Raw genomic sequence first — 11,206 nt, 5'->3', positions numbered from 1 at the left:
CACGGCCCCATCTTTTGCTTTCTCTCTCTCTCTCACCTCTTTCTCTCTGTCGCTTGGGCTCGCACCGGACTTGCGCCGTGGGAGCGTTGAAAGGGGGCTCCTCTTCCTCTCTCTCCTCCCAGCGCGGCGCGGAGTCTCGTCGATTGCCCGGCTAATATGCTCGACAACGTGCAGGAGAGCGTCAAGCGCTTCGTACCCCCTGCCTCCAGGTTAGTCACGCCTGAATCCCCTATCCTTTGCGTGGTCTTGGCCCTCTCTTGCGTTGACGCGGTCCATTTGCGCCATCAAGCGCCACGCTCATCAGCTGTTTGTTCAATTGCGTCTCGTAGCTGCAGATTGTTTTATTATTTTTATTTTTTAACCGAAGCTCAACTTTTTGATCGGGTGCCTACTAATGTTGCAGGAATCGTTCAATCAATCGGCGCAGATCTGGAGGTATTCTCTCTTGTTTCATTTATGTCTGGTCAGATAAGTAGATTAGGGTTTGTTGATCATGGTCTAGGGTTCTTTCACTGGTCAAATTTAAGCATTTTTCAGATGTTCTGGGAAATTAGGACTTGGACACATTGTAGTCTTGTGGCTTCATTTACATGACTTGGTCGTTTTTTGTAGTATGACAATAGATTGATTCTTTAGATCATGGTTTCAAGGTTCCAAGTTGAGTAGAAATCTTCCTGATTTCATGAGTACATCTTGTCATTCACTTGTATGAAAAAAAGAACAAACTCTGCAATGTTTCTTGTATTTTATGTGCTAAATCTTAGAAGCTTGCTGTTAAAAGTACCTAGTACATTGTTTCTGAACACATGGGCTTCGTTTTGCTCATATGCAGAATATCTTAAAAGCATGAAATTTACTATTCAGATATATCACATTCAATTTTAACCCACATACTGATGCAGGTAATTTGCCTTCATGTCAGTGCATGAGCAACACGAATTGATGTCGGCATATGAGATGCTTGATCCAATATACTTTTTATCAGAAAAAAATGATGGTCATTTAGCATCTTAATTTATACATAAAGCATTATCAATCCATACTGTGATTGCTTGGTTCTCAAGGCTATAAATTATTTATATGCATCCACTCATGAGAAGACATACTGTAAGATATTTCTTTACTGAAATATCTCTGTGGATGCATAATTGGCTTTTATTTTATCCTTGCATATGATAAAGTGAACTATTCACATGGGACTGATGGCGAAAAGAGTCAAGCATCTTATCCAAGAAACTTTCCTGCTGTGGAAAATGGGGAGGTAGGCAGTAACAATGTTGCAAAGGAGAACACTCATCAGAAGTTGATACCTTTAGAGGGGTGTTCTACTAGTGAGGTTGTGAAATTTCTAACAGATCGTAAGTATGTGTATGCATATTTTATCTGATACATCTACGTCTAAGGCTTAACCTCTTGAAGTTGCTTTTTCTCTTTTTTAGTTTTCATTACAGAATATTTTGTACTCCAAGGATTAGCATATTAATTTTATTGGTCATACCTGTATCATTAGCTTGTGGCCATGTGAAGTTGCTAGTTTGATGTGCATTGATATTTCTATTGGTTGCCTAATCCAAATATTAGGGTTGTAATAAAAACTGCAGTGCGATAGTTATATAGCTTGCCTTGATTGGTAATGCTGAGTCCAATCTCCAATTTCTTGAAGATATATAAACTACTCTCTAAAATTTTTTCATGGCTATTACCATGAGTTCTGCTAAGGTTTTGATTTTCAAATGCCATCCAGGTTCCTCTTCTTTTAAGTGCTTGCAAAGTTGTCTCATGGTAGTTGATGTCTGTTGTCTTTTAGATGTTTGCATCACTGCTGGTACATGATTCCTTGCTGTTCTATATAATGTTTCTTGGATGTAGCACAAGACATGGTTTCAAATACTGACCATACTGCTTAAAACATACCAATGTGATGGTGTACTGATTGTACTTGTCTGTATCAACATATGAACATCATTTTTAGATTCTGGTACTTGAATGGTGCTTCGAAGGTCTAACTTCTAAAAATACTTCATCATAAAAATGTTCTCGCTTTTGGACATTATTTTACGACCGAGTTTGCTGGTCTGCTGCCTTTTGTCTGCAAGTTGTTACTAACTTTTCGACTGTATTTCTTTTTCACGTGTGTTTATACTAGTCTAGCAAAGCCATCTTTGTTTTTTGCGATCATGCATGCATGATTCCCTTTATTTAAAATGATTCTTGCGTCATTTTCTACAGGAAATTTGCATGACCATCTCTACATATCTGAAGTTGATTGTTGGAACCTTTTTCTGAAGCATGTAAAGCATTTTTTAACAATATGTCATGCACAATATTTTTTGTGATGAGCCCTATAACATTTTTTTTCTTGAATGTCATGCAGAATTAATGTTCTTATGATAAATCATATGTGTCTATCTTTTATGATCAACTCCAAGTATATGGTGTCTCTTATAACACATTATTAGGAGGCTGAACACGTAAAGGGTAGGCTTGATTTTCTGGTAAGGTTGTTTTTTGTCATCTAGGTGATCAAGTTTGAGTCTTGAAAACAGTTTCTCTACTTGCAAAGGCAAGGTTGAGCACATTGACGGCCCTTGGACCATGCATTGGTAGGAGCCTTGTGTGCTGTTGATCACCTCTTTAGGAGGCAAAACAGGTAATGCATAGCCTTATGATATCAGGTGTGCAACTATTATCTCATTTTAGGTTACAATGGATCGTAAGAAGGCTAGGTTTTATGCTTTTATTTGCCTGGAAGTTCTTCTCAGTATTATACTCTTCCACTGGCCATATAATGTTTTTAACAATCACCTGAAAGGCTGATTACCCTTCTTTTCTCTGTCTGGAAACCCTTAATTCATAAGTATGGGAGTCCTTGCTCTTGCTTTTAAGAGGCCTGACTGAGATGTTTAATTAGTTGCAATATCCTTTTCAAGTCAGCAAGGAACTGCTGACCGAGTTGGCTATCAGTAATTCAAGAAGGTCTGATCTGCTGGAGAAGAGAAAATATAGTTGATTAGTTTGAGGTCAAATACATTTCTTGGCGACATGCTTATTCCCATAATTCCCTTTTATTTCTATCCCATGTTCTCGTTTTCATTCGCCTCTCAACTTCCACTACTTTTGTCTCAGGTAACATTGGTAAAAAGATAATTCGGGATGAATTTTCTTATTTTCAGTCTGGATCAGTCCAGCACTTATAGGTTAGAATTGTTTATCCTCTTGACATTAAGTCTGTCTCACAAGGCCACTTTTCTACAGGATTTTATCATCTCGGATGATTCAACTTGTTTATGATGCTTCTAATATTTTATGCTTTGCAACATTAACCATTATGAGCACCATTTTTCCTTATCACCAATTTGTGCTCTTCCAATTTTGCTAAATATGTGATTGTCCTCTTTATATAAAGTTCTTGCTTTGAATCTCACATCATTTTGATTTATCTTTTTATAACAATTGTATTATCAATTATAGAGTTTTGTTAAAAACAAGTCAGCATTATGCAACACCAACAAAAAGGAATCTCATTCATTTTTTTTGTTAGTGTATATGTGTGTTTGCATATGAATTGGCTGCAGTCAATCTCCCTTTTCTCTTTATGCAGGGTGGGCAGCTGCTGTTCATCAGTTGGACGACTCATCAGCTGATGTATCTGGTGAGCTATATGCATCTGCATTCTAGGATTATTTGAATATAGTTCGTCTTTACTTTGTTGAGTGATTTAGTTGTTCAGTCTGAGAATCACTTTAAAGAAGTATCCACCCACATATATTCCTACTTAAAAGTTAAAAAAGAAATAAGTTTCTTGTAATTGGCTTAGAATATTGTCTTTTTGTGGAATCACTTCACATTCTTCCATTTTGTCCTGTGCTATATTACTTAAATGACAGCACATGATGGATGATTTTACATATATGACTTAGACAAAGATTTTTGATATCTTCATATAGCTATTGTAGAATGTCAAATCTCTTAACTTTTTTAATGGTTGCTAGTATTAAAAATTTGAATAGTCTTCTTCTGGAAAAAATTCTATGCACATATTTATTGTCAAATTTTATTGCCTACTGGAGTCACACTTTGAACTGTGAATTTTATACAATACAAAAGGATTGAAAGTTAGTATCTGTGCATAATGTTTGGAGATTCTTTAATGCCAATCCTATTGTACTTTATTTGATAGTTAAGTTCTCTTTATTGGTGAATTGTTTTCCTTGACAAGAATCATGATGGTGAACCCCATTATGAACTGTTCTTTCACTTCTAAATTAGGCTTACCTCAGAGATAAATTACTATAGGCCACATCCTAGCCTTAATGTCAGATAGCAGATCCAGGGCACACCAGATATCAGACAACATATCCTTGCAAACCGGCCAGGATTTATTGTTCTCGGTATTGGTTTCCTTTTAGGAATCGGACACTTGGGCAGCAAGTCAGGTCTTGCAGTCTCTTTTGAGCTCTATCGCAGAGGCCAGTGCTTGTAGCAAAATATAAGATTCCAATGAGTAATAATATGACATTCTGAAAATGCCAAACTTGCTGGAAATTTTGTTTCTGGTTGAACTTTACTTACTAGTGAAATAGATAGGAAACCAAAATAGGGATCCTACAACTGGCTTTACAATGGGGTATTGGATTATTTCAGCCATTATCGAAAAATTAATTATGAGCTTGATGATCTTGTGACAAACAGTGCAAGATATATATCCTGCTGTGCTGGTGCAGGTTGGCCAAAGCAGCAGTAGGTCAATCCAGCATGGAATAAATCCATCCTATTGTTGTTTGGTTTGGCCTATGATTTTCTTAAAACTTCTGAGTAAAAGATAACTGAAATTCAAAAAGCAAAGGTTATGATTCCACCTCCACATGATTTTGAACCCAGAAACCCTACAGATGTGGAGGGTTTTATGTACTTGTTAAACTGTCCTTTTTGGGAAATTATACATGAGATGCAACGACTGCTTTATCTTCAGTTTTTGTTTAGCAGCGTTATCATTATGGATGTTGTTGAATAGTGTTGGTAAGCTGTTAATCAAACTTCAAATTTAGCTGTTGAGAAAATAAATTGATACATTTACATATATGATTACTTTTATTGATTGAGATATCATTTACTTAGTAAATTGATGTATATACACTTTGCTGGAAGTTGATTAAATATGCTAGACTGCTTCGATGTTCCGGACCCACCCCAATTATAATTGCAGACAGTTATCATTATTATTTGATGGTATTGGTTCTGTTAATTTGTCTTCATCTATTCCAGTAAAACCAGTCATGTACTCTGGAGCCAGTGGTTCGTCTTGGGTTCACTTCAAACTTCCCCATCAGGTGGGCACAGAGAGGATTTTTCTTTTGCTTTAACTTGTAATTCTTTCATGCACCTAAATCACTGTTCTGTGTTGTGTTTGCAGATGGACTTTTTGGGAGAATTACAAAGCAAAATTCACAAAGCCAACAGTAATCTGGGATCAAACACCACTGATGATAACTGATTTGTCGACAATCTTGTGATAATTTAATTACAGATTTTAGAGAAACTCCTTTTGAGATGATTGTGTCAGCATTGTAACCTGTAATATAGCATTTGTATCAAAATGCATACTAATACCGGTAGTGCCTAAATGCATACTGAGTGTACTGTGGCCAGCATCGAGATCTGCAGAGCAGGGGTGCCTTTTCAACTTAATGCTTTATCATGCATCTGCCTTTAGTTGGGTAGTACTTATGAACCAGAAATTATAGTTGCCTTGTGGTTGGATATGTGTTCTTGACGGAATTGTAATTATTAGGCTTCTTAATATGTCCTTACCCAAGATTTGGTGATCCATATATATGGTATATGCATTGAATTAGATGAGGATAGTCCATCCTGTTGAGATACAGGAAAGAAACCAAAGAAAGATTGGAGTGCAGAATTCAAGTCAGATGAGTAACATTGATGGTATGAACCAAGAAGGTTCAGCAGATGAGCTAAGAACTGGAGGTTGAATCTTCCGGTGCAACATAGAATTTCCAGGCGGTCAATACCATTTGATAAGATGTTCTTTTGTGAAATGCTTAAGAACAGTTGTGGTATAGCAATCATCTAATGGAATCAATGACTCTCATCTTAGATCCTCATGATCCTTCATTATATTCTATGATTGTTTAAATGCATATCTACATTATAATTGATGCTTTATGGTGTGTGCGCCCCGTCTCATTGGTTTTCTTTGTATTGTATGGTCATTTTGCAGCATTTACTGAATGGACATAATAATTTGCAGCATTTACGAAAGGTCATCCGGACGTTTCTTTAGCTCTTTCTCTGGATGCTCAAGAAGTGATGATAACTAGTATTCCTATTCGAGTATGGAGAAGATAACCAGTAGTATTCGAAGAGGTCAAGATTCACATCAGCAGCTTGCACGGTGGTGTATCCTGAGTCCTCATAGCTATGGCGTTGTGTTTTCCTCCTCTGGTGATGATTCATTACATAAGTGGGTTTTGCTAAATGGTGTGTTTGCCTTTACTCATGGTTTTTTCGTGAACTACAATCTCATTCAGAAACACAAAAGAGAAAGAAATGAACATTGTGTTTGTTCTATTGCCGGGTGGGTTGGCTCTGCTGATTACTCTTGTAACGCATTGCAACATTTTGTTTGCTAAGTTTACTTCTATCGCTTTGTACAATAATGCACTAATCTGCTGGATATAATATCTTAACAAAGACACTCAAAATCTTTTTTCTTTCTCAACGGACAGTTGCGAGCATTACAAGTATTAGATGGACAACTAATTTGATGGGCTATTCCATTTACATCAGGGTTTTGTGGCAACAGATGAGCAGAACAAGCACAACTATTAACACGGTTAACCTTTTTATTCACAGTCACACGTGCAACCCAATGACATTATAATTACAAGTCGCCAAACCAGACCCTTACTACGGTACTAACATACATCATGAGCTTCCTCCCCATAACCAGCAAACTAACATACACACTTACAGCTGCAAGGCAAGGCAATTCGTTTGCCTACTACCAGGGCAAAAACTTATTACTTCTATGTTCAGATAAATTTCTGTAAGAGAGACTAGCAAGACAGGCTCCTAACAGTAACTTCAATCACAGAATTCGAAATTTCCAGCAAGCTCAGTCCAGGCCAAATATTGAAATAATTTGTTGTGAACGAAGCTTCTGGTCGGAAGCCATATCCTAGAGTAATTAGATGTAGGACCTCTCCCAAGTTGCAGATTGTACAATGAGACTGGAGTTCGGATTGCGCCTTCGTGCTGACATCTAAATTTCCCCAAAGCAATCATAATTGGAGAGTGGGCTCTGATTTCAGCTGCGGCTTGACCAACCTGACACAAATGTAATTGTTCAAATCACAAATGCAATTAATTCTCCTAATAATGTAGCAAATAAATCCAATGGATAGAGCTGGGGTTATTAGTTAAAGCAGCCACACATTCTCCTCCAAAGTAGCATATGGAATAAATAATTTTCACGTGGTTGTGATCAAAGAAAGAAATAGGTGGAACTAGAAAATGGAAATAGGTCAGTCATCAATATGCAGGACATGTATTCTGGTTTGATTTGTGAACACACCTAGGGTTACATTCTGTAGCTTGATCCCCTTTTCATTATCCAGTTGTTGCAACAGGCGGTTCTTTTGGATTTTGAGTTGCTTCCACAGGCTTGTGACCACGATACATCTTTCGTCTCTTTGGTGTAAGACCTGCTGGTGCCGGAGAATCCTTTTGGTTCCGAGTAGCCTGCGTGTATTCAGATTATGTCATGAACAATGTAATGGAAGTTATCCCCATCAAAGCAAATGCGGAGCAATTAATGTAAACCTGGAGCATTGGCTGATAGATCCATGGCATCATGGGTCCATTTCCGAATGTTTGAGGATCAAACCCACCCTGTGACATATAATTTGCAAATTAAAGCTTGAGAAGGCAATGTTAAATAACCTCAAGTTACTTAAAATGAAAGGCTCAAAGCCCAATCCTCTGTTAGGATACCAAACACAGCGACTCATTTGCTTCTATAGGGGCGAATATTTAATGAGCTGGATTTGATGACCATACTTTTGCATATATGACTAAAGTTCACATAGCATGAAACAACCTTTTTAACATGAAAAAAGGGCCGTAGGAGTTTGGGGAGAAAGGACAAATGGCAAGTAACACAAACCGGGAACATGTAGACAATGCCAGGCCGAACTGGTGTGTGGTTCCCATTCAATGGTAAGCCAAATTGACTGCGAGACAAGACAGTTGGATTTCCTCCTTCCTACCATAAACATCATTTCCAAGAAAAAAATGAGCAATTCTACATAACAACAATAATAATGTAGAGCAGCAAGATACTAAGAACTGTCAGAACCATTGGTCTTGTGTTTAGCAGTGGCCTGATCTGGGTGGCAAGACATGGAGTTGGAAGAACTTGAAATTCAGCAGCCTTCGTAATTCCTTGAAGAAGCTGCTCACACAATAAGGTCCATGGCATCTTAGCATTACAAATCAGATTAAAAAAAAGGAAAAAATGCATCTAACTAAAATAAACTAAAGCATCCATTTAAATTTGACTACATGGATCTTATTTACTTGTGGTAGCACACCAGGCTGATGCACTGCATTTCCATTTTCAGAAGTCACACTCTTTTCAGCATTGTGTCTGTGATTCCAGATCAATCTATTTGCTTTAGGAATCCGAGGCCTGATCTTAGCTTGTGTATCATCATATGTTCTATCACTCAGAAGAAACTTCTCCAAATCTTTTATCAATTTGAGAGCTAGCTGGTATTTATCTGACAACACTCCTACTTCAACCAGCTGAAGGCATCGCATTGATAAGTAATCATATCGGTCAACTCTGTTATTGGCAATGGCATCATCTGAAGAATGAGCAAGAAAATGCAATCGCTTAAAGTCTTTTTTCCACCGACCAATAACATATTGAGATGGAATTTCATGCACTTGTTGCAACTTGAATACAGACAAAGCATGCCGACATAGGATCCCTCTGAACTGAAATGAACCACATATGCATTGAATCTCCTTTTCTTCTGTGTTATATACAACTCCATGATTCTTGTTCATTGTCCTCTTTCCATCATCAAAAAAAATACATTCCCTGACGTCGAAAGTAGACACTGGTCCATCCACTTTGACCAGTGATGCATGACAGTACATTATGGCCTCAATCTCATCCTGGAACTTTTTGAATATATTAAGTGTGTATACTTTAGAAAGTTGTTCTTCCATGTAAAATTTTGATACAGACGGCCGTCTCTTATGAAATGTCTCAAAATCTGCTTGAACTTCCTTTTCAATTTTATCCAGCAATGCCATCTCATATTTACCAAGAAATTGCTTCAAGGAAGTCTTTGCTTCTACATGCCCATCAAAAAATGTGGCCACAGTCTCATTATGTTGGGTGCTGGACATCCCAGCCCAGAATGTGTCTTTTAAATAAACAGGGACCCAAGAATGTCGATATTCATATAATGACCTGATCCATTCATTACCTTGAAGTCCATATATCTCAACCATCCTTCTCCAATCTTCCTCAAACTCGTCAACTGTTATGGAATCATAAACAGCCCTTTGCATTGCCTTGTTAATAGCTCTATAATCTGCTGATCCACCTAATTTCTCAGGAACTTTTTTCATTATCTGTGACAAGCACATGCGATGACGAACTTCAGGCAGCACTTGAGAAAGTGCGGTCTGAATGCTTTTAGACTGATCAGTAATCATGGCCTTGGGAAACTCCCCATACATACATGCTATCCATGTCTTAAACAGCCATCCATAGGTCTCCATGGTCTCATCCGAGAGCAGACAGCAACCGAGTAGCACCAACTGACCGTGATGATTCACCCCAACAAAAGTAGCTAGAGGCAAATCGTACTTATTAATCACATAGGTCGTATCAAGCATCACAACATCATTATAATACTGATAAGCAGCCCTAGACCGTGCATCCGCCCAAAATACATTCCTCAGGCAACCTTCCTCATCTAAATCCACAGTATTGAAGAAACTCATATTCTTGGCCTGCATTCGTGTAAAGAAAAGACAAAGAGCTTCAGCATCTCCTTCTCCAAGCTTCAACCGACCTCTTTCCACAAAACTCCTATGTTCACTCTCACTAAATAGTAGTTCCTCAAGTGTGCTTAATCGACTCATGGACATCCTTGGCGGCAAACTCGGCTGTGCAATCTCTCCATCCTTGTTACGCTCGGCACGCTTCTTGGCAGCACCAGACAGCTGCCTATAACAGGTCAAGAACCGTGCCATTGAGGGGCTCACCGGATGGTTGTGGTCAATGTTGGCCACCACCAAGTGCAGCATCCCATCACCCCACAGCTTCACCTTAATCCTAGCCGGACAGTTAGTCTTTGCCGAATTTCTCTTCCGGTACTTGGGCTCCGGCCGCTTCCGACCTCCCTTGCAGCACATCAGCTCTAAGTACAGGCAGTGGCCATCTTTGGTGAAGGCAGATCTTCTTATTGCAATGCCAAAGCCTACCCGGCGAGCATATCTCTTGTAGAATTTGGACACCTCTTGATGATTCTTGAACACCATGCCCACCTCGGGCATTCTGTCTTCGACTTCAGCGCCGGCATTCTCATCAAGCAACTCACCATCGTCGAGTCCTTCGACTCCATCTCCCATCAATTCCTAAAATGAAATAAAAAAAAAACCAAGAAATGCAGTTAAACAGCATCTTTCGCTCAAAAGATTCAATCCTCAATTCAACTTACAGAAAGAACACCGCAAACAACAAGAAAAGCCCTAAATTTGAAGCAAAAAAGTAAGGAGCTCTTAAAGGGTAGAGATATCAAAGAAATCGGACTGGAAGTTGAGGAAGAAGAGAAGATGGTGGGAAAGCATTACCAACCTGGGAATTGAGCGAGAGGGAGGGCCATCTAGGTTTCTTCTGTCGAACGCTGGCTGCTTCCATCGCCGCCTTCCCTTGCTCCGTTATCGGGAAAGAGGAACCTCGTGTGGACCTCCGGCTGGGTTCTCCTGCGAAGCCGGGAGGCTTTCACCGGCGACAGGAGAAGTAAGCGGGGGAGGTGGGGGGTGGATCGAGCCCAAGGGTTGCTTCTCAGCGGAGGAAAGAGAGAGACAGAGAGGACGGTGATCGTATTCCACGGTGTCGTCTTCTGCTTGGTCGTCAGGAAAGGACCCACCAGAAGCATGA

General features: G+C 39.1%; 2 protein-coding genes across 4 annotated transcripts; one reads left to right on the top strand and one right to left on the bottom strand.

Annotated features, from left to right (window-relative positions):
* On the top strand, window positions 1–5,762 carry LOC103971201 (uncharacterized). 2 transcript variants are annotated; one of them, XM_009385163.3, is made up of 6 exons: window positions 5–209; window positions 404–435; window positions 1,182–1,358; window positions 3,602–3,652; window positions 5,266–5,330; window positions 5,414–5,762. In XM_009385163.3, the coding sequence occupies exons 1-6, from the start codon at window positions 157–159 to the stop codon at window positions 5,492–5,494; spliced, it is 459 nt and encodes a 152-aa protein (XP_009383438.2). In that variant the 5' UTR covers window positions 5–156; the 3' UTR covers window positions 5,495–5,762. The 2 variants fall into 2 exon arrangements, with proteins under 2 accessions (XP_018676541.1, XP_009383438.2); XM_018820996.2 differs by lacking the exon at window positions 1,182–1,358 and having other exon boundaries at window positions 1–209.
* Window positions 5,763–6,824: 1,062 nt separating this feature from the next.
* On the bottom strand, window positions 6,825–11,145 carry LOC135597162 (protein FAR1-RELATED SEQUENCE 6-like). Of its 2 annotated transcripts, none has more exons than XM_065089741.1 (7): window positions 10,901–11,145; window positions 8,584–10,680; window positions 8,378–8,473; window positions 8,186–8,284; window positions 7,843–7,911; window positions 7,595–7,761; window positions 6,825–7,347 (listed from the first exon to the last, which is right to left on the bottom strand). In XM_065089741.1, the coding sequence occupies exons 1-6, from the start codon at window positions 10,961–10,963 to the stop codon at window positions 7,630–7,632; spliced, it is 2,556 nt and encodes an 851-aa protein (XP_064945813.1). In that variant the 5' UTR covers window positions 10,964–11,145; the 3' UTR covers window positions 6,825–7,347; window positions 7,595–7,629. The 2 variants fall into 2 exon arrangements, with proteins under 2 accessions (XP_064945813.1, XP_064945814.1); XM_065089742.1 differs by having other exon boundaries at window positions 8,599–10,680; window positions 10,901–11,144.
* Between the last annotated feature and the right edge of the window lie 61 nt (window positions 11,146–11,206).

The sequence above is a fragment of the Musa acuminata genome, chromosome BXJ1-11 (genome assembly GCF_036884655.1).
Source record: "Musa acuminata AAA Group cultivar baxijiao chromosome BXJ1-11, Cavendish_Baxijiao_AAA, whole genome shotgun sequence".
Taxonomy (NCBI): domain Eukaryota; kingdom Viridiplantae; phylum Streptophyta; class Magnoliopsida; order Zingiberales; family Musaceae; genus Musa; species Musa acuminata.
The sequence above is the reverse complement of the archived record's forward strand: the minus strand, read 5'-3'. Positions and strand labels throughout refer to the sequence as shown.

Coding starts and splice junctions, on each gene's coding strand:
- LOC103971201 (XM_009385163.3), top strand. CDS start 157: ATGCTCGACAACGTGCAGGAGAGCGTCAAGCGCTTCGTACCCCCTGCC. Junction 210..403: donor TTCGTACCCCCTGCCTCCAG/GTTAGTCACGCC, acceptor CTAATGTTGCAG/GAATCGTTCAATCAATCGGC. Junction 3,653..5,265: donor CTCATCAGCTGATGTATCTG/GTGAGCTATATG, acceptor CATCTATTCCAG/TAAAACCAGTCATGTACTCT.
- LOC135597162 (XM_065089741.1), bottom strand. CDS start 10,963: ATGGAAGCAGCCAGCGTTCGACAGAAGAAACCTAGATGGCCCTCCCTC. Junction 10,681..10,900: donor CCCTCTCGCTCAATTCCCAG/GTTGGTAATGCT, acceptor ATTTCATTTTAG/GAATTGATGGGAGATGGAGT. Junction 7,762..7,842: donor TCTATCAGCCAATGCTCCAG/GTTTACATTAAT, acceptor GAATACACGCAG/GCTACTCGGAACCAAAAGGA.